Raw genomic sequence first — 13,562 nt, 5'->3', positions numbered from 1 at the left:
CTTGCACGCCCATACCCATACTTTTCTCTCTCCCCCCCCCCCCCCCCCCCCCCCTTTAAAAAAAAAGCTATTCAAACTACGGCAGGGTAGTACAGACTAATCCCCAAAGAGGAGAAACCTGCAAACCTCAGTAATCCTATTTACCGAATTGTTCTGACCAGAAACTATAGGGCAATAAGTATTAAAACCCGTTTGTAAGTATTAAAACCCGTTTGTAATTAATTTTCAAAATGATCCTTAAACTGTCCATAGCATAATTGCGTTTCAATTTCCATGATGGATGTAAAACGCGCAATGGCTCTAATGAGGTTATGAGCCTCAGAAGAAGGATATGGGAGCATTTCCACTAAGATGTCGGTATCTGCGCTGTATTCTGGGCTGAGTGGAAATTTCAGTGGAAGTAGCCTATTAGTAGGAAAAAGGCTTCCTGTAACCGCGTATCGTACATATAAATGGAGTAAGGCAAAGGAGGGGGGCGCAGAAAACTTGACACAGCATTCAAGTGATGGTCACTCAACCCATGCACACTCACAGACATTGCGGAGTAACCTACAGCGGACAGGTCACCACGTCGGCGAGACAGAATAAAAAGTGAGCCTCACTTCTTGGCGACTAATCTGCTACTTCAGCCAGGACGCGCACGGGATCTGGGAGCACCGGACCACTTGAGCTTTTCTGTGCGCTCTCTCCCTGCAGTCTGCCGGTCTTCAAAGGATGACCACAGGGGCTCGGTGAAGATCCCTGACTTCACGAGCTTTGTTTTTGCATTAATAAAAGCAGCTTTTAAGAGGACATATTTTGGGGCGGACAAACTCCGAAGTTGCGCACAGTTTGCATTTCTTACTGCTGTGTGCCTGAAGACTTTATAAAGGTAAAAATAGCTTTAAATTGTTACTTTTAGAATCTAGATTTCTTTACTGTTATGTTTTTATTCTTAGTTCCTCTCTTACTGATGCATTGTTGCCTTTTGTCTGAGGGTGACTTAACTGTGTCGTGTAACTTCTCGGTAACAGAAGCCTGGATCAACATAAATAAAACTTTTTAAGCTACAAGACTACAGCCACATTTAGACAATGAAGACACTCAAGTTATTAAAAACATAAAAACAGAGTAACTGTTTGAAAACAAGCACGTGGTAAGCAGTTTTGCATAATATTTTGGAAAGCGTATTTGAAGATAAAGTTAAATAGCGCATGGGTAAGATTACTTAACAGTCCATCAAGCTTCGGTCAATCAATTATGATCCGAACTTGGTGGACTATTAGGTGCGTGCAGTACTGTGATTTTCGCTTTGTGGCCCATTAAGAAACTCTTGTGTTATTGTTTTGCGGCGTTGGGAGGATTTTAACCAGCATTTACAGTCGCTCTTGGCGGGGTGTAGCCTAATGGGATTCTGGGACTTGTGAAATTAGGAAATGAAAGGCTTTTAACATTCATACTCAATCTCTCCTGCAGGTGCCCAGAAAAGAAAATACGACCTCACTGTTTCCCCCTCACTCCCCGGGAGCTATGAGCGAACTACGCAGGCATTTCATTATAGGACTGGTGTTACTGATGTGCACGCTCACCGACCACTGCGGCGAGAGCGCGCCCTCCACGGTCCCAACAGGGGACGCATCGGCCGGCATGGACGAGCAGCAGGACTTGAGGCGGATGGTGGAGATCGTGAAGCAGGTGGAGGGGAGTCGGGGACGCCACAGTGCCAAAACAGAAGCGCCGGCAATTTCACGGGAGACGAGCTCTCCGATGGAGCAGAAGGATTTTCGGGACCTCAAAGCATTCAGAGGGAATCAGGCTGTCGGTGAGTTTTCTTCCAGGAAGGAATCTTAAGTTGGATGTACAGTCAGGGATGTAGCATACTGCGATATGGAAGTTTCATAGAGAAGAACAATTTCCTCTCTATTTTCTCGTTAAGGCTACCAAGTGCATGCAATATAACCAAAACTATTTGGTTATAAAACCACTATACTTACTGATAGTACTGACGGTTATTTGAGGGTCATTTGGGCCAACTGGCCCTTTAAAGCTCTCTTACTATATTTTGCTTGATAAAAACATCCTTGTTCTATGTGTTGTGATGGATAACTCCAGAGCTGATATTTTAAGGCCTCCTGATAAAAATATGCCATCCATCCATTTTCTTCTGTCTATATGATACAGACTAAAACTTGACACCCTTTCCTTATCTCCTCTCTTTAAACAGTCATATTTCCCAGAGATCTAAGAAAGAAGGAGAAGTTCATAAAATACTTAACAGGTAAGACATTACTGCAAAATCTATGTCTTTTAAAGTGTTTGCTAAAAAGATTCCTACAAAAACAGGCCAGGGAAGTCAGCTATAGCACACAAAAGTGAATTACAGCTTCAGACAATGACTACAAAACAGATGTTATTGAAGGTTGCTGCGGCAACGTTCTTAAAGCTTCCTCTCTGTTCTTGTTTCAGGTCCGCTCTCCTTCAGCCCCAAGTGCAGGAAGTCGGTGTATAAACTCTACCACCACACGAGAGACTGCACGATACCTGCATGTAAGCTGCCATTACACTGGCCCTCTTGACACCCTGAGTAAAGATCTTGTCCGTTCAATGTCAACACACTAAACCACTCACTATCTGTCCATCCTATTTTCTTTCCTCAGACTTCAAAAGATGTGCACGGCTTCTGACACGGCTAGCAGGCAGCCCACAGTGCACGGAGGGGTAGCACACACCAGGTACGGTACCATGTTCCTCTGATTCAAACATGAATTTTTTATGGCGAACAGCTTGTTAATGTGTCTCGTTGAACGTAGACAACAGAGTTCAGAGCACATTATAGACCGTGTGTGGGTGTAACACAGTCATTAATGTTGAATGGGATGTGATAAGGAGGAAGTATGAGGTAGTCTTCAAGGTCATTTACTTGAGCAAAATTAACAAGGCCATGTGGTAAAACTGCAGCCACAAGTAAAAGTCTTCAGCGTGGACTCATGTGCTCTGAGCTGATTTGTTGTTACTAGAGTAGCATTGCTAATGCATGCATGTTTTTTGGTATCAGCTTGCTTTTATAGTTCTATAACTGTCACTACGTTATATACAGGATTGTAGTTATAATCTGTACAAACGCATTACAGCTTGTTTTGTTTGTTTGTTTTTTTCATTAACGTAAATTTGATTGGTAACATAACTACCGTATAAAGCAGAAAGAAAGAAAGGTATAGTTCTAGTGCCATTTCTCTCTTAAAAGTTGGCTAGAAGTACAAAATACTTCTTAATTTGACTGAACTTACAGTCATTAAACATACTGTGTTACTTTCTACTTCTGTGGCACAGATAACTAAACTTCCACTCAAATATTGTACTTTATGATGCATTCAAACGTTAAATGAATGTCCATTTTATGAATCTGTATTTCGAGCCAAGCTCTATAATATATTAATACACTAATCTATAACAGTATTTATATTTAAAGCTATTTTTACTATTTCCTATAAGCACTTAACTGTGTTTTCTTCTAGCTCGGCAGCAGAGTTCAATTATTACATTGAGCACTTAAAGCATAAAATTACTGCTTACATAGAATTAATTGAGAATAATGATGTAATCAAGCACTTAAATTCTCACTACACTAAATCATTAGTAGTACTAAGAATAATTTTGCTTAAGTAAAAGACTAGATTCAGGATATTACCTTTTTTTTTTTTTTACTTTTGTGTGATTCGTATTTAAGTAAGAATAATAAGAATAAATAAAATGTTTGCACTGCATGAATTATCAGTGTCATTCAGAGTCAAAAACCTCTCCGGTTATGGTTATAGTGTAATGGTTATGTTGTTCTGAGGCACTACTCAGACGTTTGTTCTCCGTGGTGATATGCTTGCTGTGTCCACACACACACGCCCTAACAGTGGCACAGCGAGAGCAAAGTATCAAATTTCTTATTATTTGTGATTGTTTCTGAAGAGGGGAGAATTTTTCAGGTGTTTTCAAGTTGGTCCTGAATATCACGTCTTCTTTGTTACAGGTCAAAGTCACACACGAGTCCTTCAGAAGAAAAAAAAACTTGGGAAAAAAGTGCCTTGGACAGTAAGGAAGCCTAAATCTGACCAGCCCCGACGGACACTAGGCACAGTATTGTCATTCACTGAGGTCTCCTTCTGCTAAGGCGTGGATGGGTGCCACCCACCACTCAGGCTGGGCCTTGATGGTTAGCTGTCACCGCATGGGGGAGCAACCCAGGCAACAAAACCCAGACCAGGATAAAGACAGTGAAACTGAAGAGTGGAGAAGATAAAGAAACAAGCGGTTGAGACACACCAACCTGGGGCCTCTTCATGCTGGGATCCAAAAAAGATGTTGCTAAAACAAAACAAAAACATATTTTTCTTCATTTATTTTGCTCAAGAAAAGAGCGAAATCCAAATATGCTCAACCCTGCCTCTACTACCTTCTACACAGACAAGTTTTCACAGACCTCCAGCTGGCAGTCAGTGCATAGTTTCAGCCACTTGTGCTCATACTGAGAAAGAACTGTGATTAAATTATTAATTGCATGAATTTTCCTCTGCATCTTTGTGAAAAAGATAAAAAATAATAATAATAAAACAAAAGAAGTGGTTGTTGGATTTTGGTAGAGTGCAGTACAGAGTATATTTATGTATTTGAGTCATCAAAAGGTAACATTGTACATAATGTAGGCCATCTTTAAAAGCAGGAGCAATATCTTCACGCTGTAAAGCGAAACATAAAAAGAAGCCACCGATGTACCATAAATTAACATGACTGGCATTTCCCAAAGGGGTGTCCAATATATATATATATATAAATATATATATACCATAGCTATATTTAAAAATGAAATATACTTAAATAAATTATGAGATTGGTACAAATATGGATTGCCTTTCTTTTCTTGTGCGATATTTTGCTTTGCATTCCCATCTTGAATGAGGAATGATCCTCGAATAACCCTGTGACTGGACTGAGTCCTGGAACATCTGATCCTGTGAACTTCCCACTGCTATTTCAGACAGACTGTTAAAAAAGATCAACTGGCAAAGCTCAAAGTGTTCGAATACATGTTATTGCAACATGATTTTTTTTTATGTGATCACTTTCCAGATGTGGCGGTCAGCAGATTTCACTTGCTTTGCAGCAGTCACATTGAGAAAGGAGTTCCTCTTAAAAGGCTGAGTCACTCAGGTTTTCCTGTATATTTCTACTGGTATCTATTCATCAAAACCTTTTATTGTTATTTGAGCAGGTTTTGAGAAGTTTCCTGCAAATGCACTTAAGCAAAGGTGAATGTACAGTGCTTAACAAATTTATTATATCTAATGTAGGGCCTAAATTAAGAATACTGGTTATTACCAAAAAGGATGAGTTACTAATATGCTCAAAATTACATTTATTTACTGCTATCCCTGTAAATACAACAGAAAAAATAGTTTTAGTGGTTGAATGTTATGTTTCATTCATTTATGACTTCTCTAGCTCAAATTTGGGTATAGAAACTTATTTAATTTTGTCACTTACTTTTGTAAGTAATGCAATTCGGTTTATTACTTACCTAATAAATAACAATATATTATTAATTTTAAACAACCTCCTATGTTTTCTTCATTTTTATGGCAAATCGAATAAATTTATTAAGCACTGCAATATGTTTTTTGTTTGTTGTTGGTTTTTTTAAAGCATTTTAAAGGAGGAATGGGACCCACGAAAAGCAACACCATTGTTACTGTGGATGTGCTACAGACCACAACAACTGACAGGCTTCACTGAAACCAAATTGTGATAAAGAAATTGAATGCACACTAATATCAATTAGCAATTATGCTGATTAAGGGGAGGAGATAAATAACAACAAGACAGAATTAATTAAAAAGTATACAATTCTATTGACAGTTATATTATCTGTAAATCCACAACTGGTGCAAAAATAGTCCCTACAAAGACAAAGATCAAGTTTACTGCCACTATATGCAGATTACATGGACGACTGATTATCTAAAATACACCTCAAACATGGCAAAATACTTGAGTACTTTTCGGGTTCTTTTGGGTGAACTGGCCCTTTAAATAAGTGCATCAAGATAAAGTTCTCTTAAGCCTTTTGCATGAAATTTGAACCCTGTACAGATGCAACTGCTGCAGACTGAATATTTTTGCAAGAAATTACTTTCGAGGGAAGCTTAATTTGTTTGGGTTTGATCCTAACCAAGACAAGAAAACACTCACACTGCTTGGAGGACCTTGAGTTGAACTTCATAAAGAGATTAAAGTTGGCTCTGCTCTATTCAAGTATCCCAGTGAGACAGAGGCAGTTAGCCAGTATGCATTTATAGCAGAAGCTAAAGCACCTTCATGGAATTAAGTCGTTTATTTCAAGGTACTCTGTGAAAACAGACCACCGTGTATGTTTTTAAAAATTAGACTACTAAAATATCTATATATTTTCTTGATCTTTTTTTCCAATTCAGGGTTACAGTGGGGCTCCAGCCTATCCCTGCTGTCACACAGCAAGAGTTAAATAGATCACCAGTCTGTATCAGGACTTACACAGAGACAGATAACAATTTACACCTATGGCCAATTTAGAATCATTAATTAACCGAACATGCATGTCTTTTAGAAGACAGCAGGACGTCAGTGTACCCAGAGAGTACACGCAAACCCCACAGAGAGGCCCCAGCAGCTGGAAGATTCAAGCCAAGGACCTCCTTTCTCCCCAAAGGGGAGCAACTTAAAGACTAAGAAGAGCTCTTGTACAATAATATAATCACTTTTTATGTAAAGTAAGGTAAGGCTGATACCATTTCTGTTTTTACACTAAATAAGAGGCTTGAGCTGGTTAACTTAACATAAATGGTGGTAAATGGACTGATTCTTACATACCGCTTTTCTACTCTCCTGCAGTACTCAAAGCGCTCTATACAACATGCCTCATTCACCCAATCACACCCATTCATACAAGCGCTTTCCTCTATACTTTAGTGCTGTTTAGCTAACATTCACACACATTCATACTCCAATGGATGTATGGGAGAGCAACTGGGGGTTACTATCTTGCCCCCAGTTGGGGGGCAAGATAGTAAGATATTTGGCATGCAGACTAGGTGGAGCCAGGGATCAAACCACCAACCTTCAAATCAGTAGCTGACCTGCTCTACCACCTGAGCTACAGCCCATGGTGAAAAGATCCAAATTTTAAAAAAACAACAACAAAAAAACTATTTCATCATCAACCTTTAAAGCTTACTATTTAGAATACGAGTTTTTAAATTGTACAAAAAATGTTTACTAAGGCATAAAAAAATTAGTTGCAATTGAATTGAATTGAATTGATTGAATTGAATTGATATACCTTTATTAGTCCCACAAGGGGAAATTTCATAAGGCTGCCGACCTATTGCACGCAATGGCGGTGCCATCTTACCCTCCGACCATACATACATTACACAAAACATCACATGGGGAAGACAGGTCAGAGAGGTATAACAATGGAAAATGCACCACATGAGGAAAGATAAGGAAAAAAAAAACTCCCCCCAGACTGAGCTCCAACAGGGAGATCAGTTTGAGAACAGAAAAAAACACCTCTGCACATAGCACATAAAAAAACTCTTAATACACATGACAAGCAACAGGGGTGGGTAAAGGGTGAAAGGCAGCCGAATTAGACAGTACATCCGGGCCTGCGTGCGCTGGTCTCCTTGATCCCCGTCAGCATCGGAAGGGAATAAGCGTCAAAGGCGTTTGGAAAAGGAGGGGGGATGATTGCGTGCATATATGCATGACCTCAATAGAAGCTCAAATACTTTTTTTTTCTTCTTTTTTTGGACACAGGCAAGACCAGTCTGTTTTATTTAGCACTGAAATAAAGTATGCTGGGGAAAGTAAGCCAGGGAATTAATTTGCATACTAAATAACTTGTACTGATTTTCTGGCATAGCTTAAAGAGTAGTTTGACATTGTTTTGAAATCATATTTAATAGCTGTCTTACCTAGACGTAAATGGGGAGATTTCCGACATGCTCTCGTCTAAATGCCAGATACAAAGTAACATTCAAAAACTAGTTCACTAGCCCAGCTGAGAGTCAATATAGGGAAGGAGCTGGTTTGTCTAAAGCTAACTTAAGGTTATGTATATAACCCTGGTTCTCTGAGTAGCATGAGTGAGCGTCTCACTATCCGATTGTTCAGTCTGACGTCACTAGCCGTGTCTGGGTCTAAACTCCGCTCCAGGTCCATATATCAAACAATCACTATGGCATTACTGAGAGTTGAAAAACTGTTTAAAGTCTTTCATCTTTAATAAAATGATCAGCGTTCTGCCCTACCAGGTGTAACAATTGAGTTTAACATCCAGGCATCCATGAAAATGGAATTTATGACATTTAACGGAGTTAGAAGTTAGCAGGAAGTTAGCTCGCTAGCTTCTATCTAAATACAATATAGCATGTCCTGACTGCGGGGTTTTGGAAACAAATTCAAACGTACAGCTCTGTTATCACTTCCAGCATAAATGAAGACAGAAAACTAAACAGCAGTGACGTTTGTAAGGTTACTGAAGTTGGGCTAGCTGGTATATAATGATGTGCTACGTGACCGCTAGCGACACAGCTATGTTAGCATAATATAAACAAGCTAACTTTTTTTCCACTCGATAAAAGTTAACGTGAGTGTTCTCGGTGGTCAGGAACAAATGTAATCGCATGGCAGGATGCTGTAAAAGGACCAAACTTCAGCCAGGAGAACAACTGAGATAATCCATCCACAATACGAGGTTAGTCATTCATATACTGCTGCATGGGCTGGGCTGTAGTTACATCCTAAGGTTTTAAAAACTGAGCTTAAATAAATGATTAGTGGTAATAAAAGCTGAGGGAGGTCAACCGGGATCACTGACTGTTTTAGGAGCTTTTTGAGATCAAATAGAAGAAAATACATAACATTAAACATGTTAACAACACAAAAGCCATATTAAACGCAGACTACTTTAGACCCGGAAGTAGGATTCGTCGCGTCATCACTGAACAACCGGATTGGAACACCTCCTGCGTGACCTTAGCCAGCCCTTACAGGCTGGGTAAGGGCAGCCTGTAAGGGCGCCCATGTCAGGAGGGGCTAGTGCCTCCCTATATAATAGGCTGACATAGCGTCAGATGCCATTCAAAAACCTCTTCTCGCTTCTCACAGAAACCTGTAGACAACTGTGCTATTGGGTGCTAAGCTAAACTGTCCACAGATTCGAGTGAACAACTCGGTCGCCGGGCGCTTTGTTCCCAGCTTTTCAGTTGTCCACTAGCATACAAGCAGTAACAATACTGTTCTGTAGCTAGTGCTGGTGTCAAGTAGCAATACTTTCACCCAGGGAAGTAGCAGTATTTTCCAAAAGCGAAGTAGCAACACTTTGCTAATAAAGGTACCACTAGCTTCACCATCAGGTAGCAATACCCTTCGATGCTAGCGGTTTTACACATTAGGTAGCAATAGCTGTAGAAAAGTAGCACTACTTTTCACCCCACGTTAGCTGAGGAATAGCAATATTCTCCACACTCAGTGTCAGTCTCGCTAACGTGTGCAACCCTCTAGCTAACCATAGCTACGACTGTCAACGAAGTTGCACAACTCTGTCCTAGCGGCAAGAAGATTTCTTCCTGGGATACACACCCTGTGTGTGCGGCATGCCTGGGTTTATCTCACACTCGGGCTGCCTTGACACCTGCACACGACTGTATCCACTGCGCGGCTTTCCCACGCAAACTACTCCGCCGCAGGCTATCTCGCCAGGCTAACCTGTCGGGTGGCGACCCTTTGCTGTGTGAGGCTGCTGCAGCGCAAGGAGAAACTGAGATGCCCGATGATTTGGCCGCAACTGGATCTCGACATGCAGGACATGTGCAAGCGCGCAGCTGCTAGGCTCAACATCCTGTGGCCCGCGATACAAACAGAGATTGTAAAGTCTCGTTTTGACAGAAAGAAATTGCCAAAGGCGAAAAAGACGGGGAAGCATGTGTTGCCTGTTTTCTCGGAGCTTCTTGATGAGATAGCGGTGACGTGGAAAGCAAAACCTTACAGCGAGAAACACCCCATCGTGGGGAGCTCCCTGCTGGATTGTGAGGGGATGGAGTCTATCGGCCTCCGCCAGATGCCACAAGTGGAGCCGTTGGTAGCAAGCCATCTTCACCCGAGACGTCTCTGTCCTCATCGGCCCCATCTCTCCCCTCCAAAACAGACCGCTTCCAGTCTAGCCTTACAGATAAGTGCTACAAGGCAGCGGCTCTGTCATTAAGCTGAGCTAGAAGAGGACATGCACGGGGCGACCATGGCTCAGGGATTGGGAATCGCATCTGTAACCGGAAGGTCGCCGGTTCGATCCCTGGGCTCTCTGTCCTGGTCGTTGTGTCCTTGGGCAAGACACTTTACCCTACTTGCCTACTGGTGTTGGCCAGAGGGGCCGATGGCGCGATATGGCAGCCTCGCTTCTGTCAGTCTGCCCCAGGGCAGCTGTGGCTACAACTGTAGTTTGCCTCCACCAGTGTGTGTGAATGTGAGAGTGAATGAATAGTGGTATTGTAAAGCGCTTTGGGTGCCTTGAAAAGCGCTATATAAATCCAATCCATTATTATTATTATGACAGCTAAACCAGATACCACAGTGTGGGAAGAGATCTCTCATTTCCACGGCTGTGATAATGCAGATGAGCCCGTCACCTCACTCACCTGTGACAGAGGTGACGGAACACCGAAATGGCGTATGTTTCGCGCTGCAACCAAAAGGGGGTGCCAAAACGCCATCTTCGGTTGAGTGGCCAGTGAGCCCTCTGTCTCTCCACATAAAGAGCTGGGCTACCTGCACTCAGTCAAGATGGGTGCTGAGGTCATTGGAAAAGGGCTACAGGCTGCAATTCAATGTCACTCCACCACATTGCAAAGAAATCGTTTACTCTCGTGCTCTGGGCGAATCTGCCACTTTTCTCCTGGAGGAAATTTCCACCTTGAGAGACAAAGGAGCTATAAGAGTTGTCCCTCCCGAGGAAATGCACAGCGGATTTTATTCAAGGTATTTCCTTGTGCCAAAGAAAGGGGGGAGGGGCATGAGAGCCTTCCTGGATCTCCGTGCCCTGAACCGGCATTTAAGGACATACAAGTTCAGGATGTTGATGCAGGCGACTGGTTCACATCAATCGACCTGAGGGATGCTTATTTCCACATCCCCATATATCCCCCACACCGAAAGTATCTAAGATTTGCTTTCCAGGGGATAGCGTACGAGTTTATAGTCCTGCCTTATGGTCTCTTACTGAGCCCAAGGGTGTTTGTGAAATGCACCGAGGCAGCAGTGGCCCCGCTCAGGGAAAAGGGCATTCGAGTCGCCACATACATCGACGACTGGCTGGTGGCAGCCCCAACCCGCCAGGAAGTGGCTTGTCACACAAATGCTCTCATACACCATCTGGAGAGTTTGGGTTTCCAGATAAACGTGGAAAAGAGCACATTGAAGCCAACTCAATGCATTACTACTTTCATAGGGCTCAGCCTAGACTCCCTCCGGGTGAGAGCTTTTCTGTCCCCAGAGAGAACAGCGGCCATACGGTCATCCCTAGCACTGTTTCGCAAAGTCAACACAGTGACCCTCAAACAGTGCCAGAGGCTCCTCGGTCTGATGGCTTCTTCTCTAGTGGCGATAACACTGGGACACCTGCACATGAGAGGCTTTCAGCGCTGGGTGGGCTCGCGGGGACTGGACCCTCACCGAAACGGCCACTGTTGCGTGAGAGTCTCTGCAGACTGTTCACTCGCTGTCCGCGAGTAGAAGAAGCCAGGTTTCTTGTCTCAGGGCATTGCCATGGGGGCAGTTTCAACCAGGAAGGTGATTTCCACAGATGCCTCTCTTTCAGGCTGGGGGGCCACCCACGAGGGCAGAACAGTGAATGGGGAGTGGGGCCCTCACATGCGCTCCACCCACATAAACTGTCTGGAACTGCTGGCAGTTCACCTGTCGCTAAAACACTTTCTCCCTTGGCTGAGAGGTCATCATGTTTTAGTGAGGTTGGACAATTCCACTGTTGTGGCCTACATCAACAGACAAGGGGTCTGGGGTCCCCCAAGTTACACACACTAGCACACAGACTGATAGTCTGGAGCAGTGTCCACCTGCTGTCACTGAGAGCAACTCACGTGCCGGGAATCTTGAACTTTGGAGCAGATCTTCTCTCCAGGAGCAATCTGCTGTATGGCGAATGGAAGCTTCACCCAGAGGTGGTGAAGCAGATCTGGCTGCGATTCGGTCAGGCGACCGTGGACATTTATGCATCCAGGGAGAATGCTCAGTGTCCCCTGTTTTACTCGCTGCACGATCAGAAAGCTCCACTCGGGGTGGATGCTCTAGCTCACGAGTGGCCGAGAACCCTCCTCTATGCTTTTCCCCCAGTGGCCCTCATTTCTCCAACTCTGGCCAGAGTGAGGGAGAGAAGTCACTATATCATAGGTGTCAAACTCTGGCCCGCAGCCTAATTACATTTGGCCCGCGAAGCCATACCAAATTACTATTAGAGCTGGCCTACTGGTATTATACAGCTAATATATATATATTGTTTAGTATTAAGCTTTGCTTGTTCCATATTCAGTTTTTCAGCAAAACGTGTTTGAGTCCATAAGAAAAGATTCATTCTTATATTTGGAGGAATAAATATATTTCAATAAATATTAACGTTAGCCCGCGACTTTGTTCTAGTTTTGAATTTTGGCCCACTGTGTATTTGAGTTTGACACCCCTGCACTATATGATCCTGATAGCCCCGCACTGGCCAGGGAAGCACTGGCTGGCGGAGATTTTTCAGCAGCTGTGCGGCCGTTACAGAGATCTCAGAGATCTTCTGTCTCAGGCACGGGGGGAAATATTCCACCCCCATCCAGAGAGGCTAGCTCTATGGGATTGGCCCGTGAGTGGTTTAACCTGAACACGGTGGGGCTCCCTCATAGTGTTATCGACACTATTCAGTGTTCTAGAGCATCGTCTACTAGGATGCTATATGAGCACAAGTGGCGTGTGTTTGAAAGCTGGTGCTTAGAATCACAGGCCATCCCTTTTCAGTGCTCTGTGGCTGTGATTCTGTCATTTCTTCAGGCCCTGATTGATAAGGGTAAAGCCTTCTCCACCTTCAAGGTGTATTTGGCAGCAATTTCAGCCTGCCATATTGGTTTTGAGGGGAAGACTGTTGGCCAGCATCCCTTAATATGCCGTTTCATGAAGGGTGCACGGCGTAAATTGCTTACATCTAGAATACAATACAATATAATTTTATTTATATAGCACATTTAAAAACCCGAAGGCACACGAAAGTGCTTCACAGTAATATGGAGAGTCAACATAAGTGTCTAGGCCGTTGGCTCCATCGTGGGACCTTCCCATAGTATTAGCTGCGCTCTCCTGTTGCCCATTTGAACCCCTGGAACAGGTTGAGTTAAAATTTCTGTCCTTGAAGACGGCTCTATTGATTGCTTTAGCTTCAGCTAAGCGTGTAGGAGAGACCCACGCTCTCTCAGTGCATCAGTCATGCATTCAGTTCTCCTCGGATA

The 13,562-nt window shown here is 43.1% G+C and overlaps 1 protein-coding gene across 1 annotated transcript; it reads left to right on the top strand.

Moving 5' to 3' along the window:
• The first annotated feature begins 201 nt into the window (after positions 1–201).
• On the top strand, positions 202–5,603 carry alkal2a (ALK and LTK ligand 2a). The gene is made up of 6 exons (XM_082506255.1): positions 202–871; positions 1,456–1,801; positions 2,204–2,257; positions 2,446–2,526; positions 2,637–2,711; positions 4,001–5,603. Exons 2-5 carry the CDS (start codon positions 1,510–1,512, stop codon positions 2,699–2,701), a joined length of 492 nt encoding a protein of 163 aa, XP_082362381.1. The 5' UTR covers positions 202–871; positions 1,456–1,509; the 3' UTR covers positions 2,702–2,711; positions 4,001–5,603.
• Positions 5,604–13,562: the final 7,959 nt, after the last annotated feature.

This window comes from Aulonocara stuartgranti (assembly GCF_965226115.1).
Source record: "Aulonocara stuartgranti genome assembly, chromosome: 15".
Classification (NCBI taxonomy): Eukaryota; Metazoa; Chordata; class Actinopteri; order Cichliformes; family Cichlidae; genus Aulonocara; species Aulonocara stuartgranti.
Note: the sequence above shows the minus strand (reverse complement) of the source record. Positions and strands in the feature narration are given on the sequence as shown.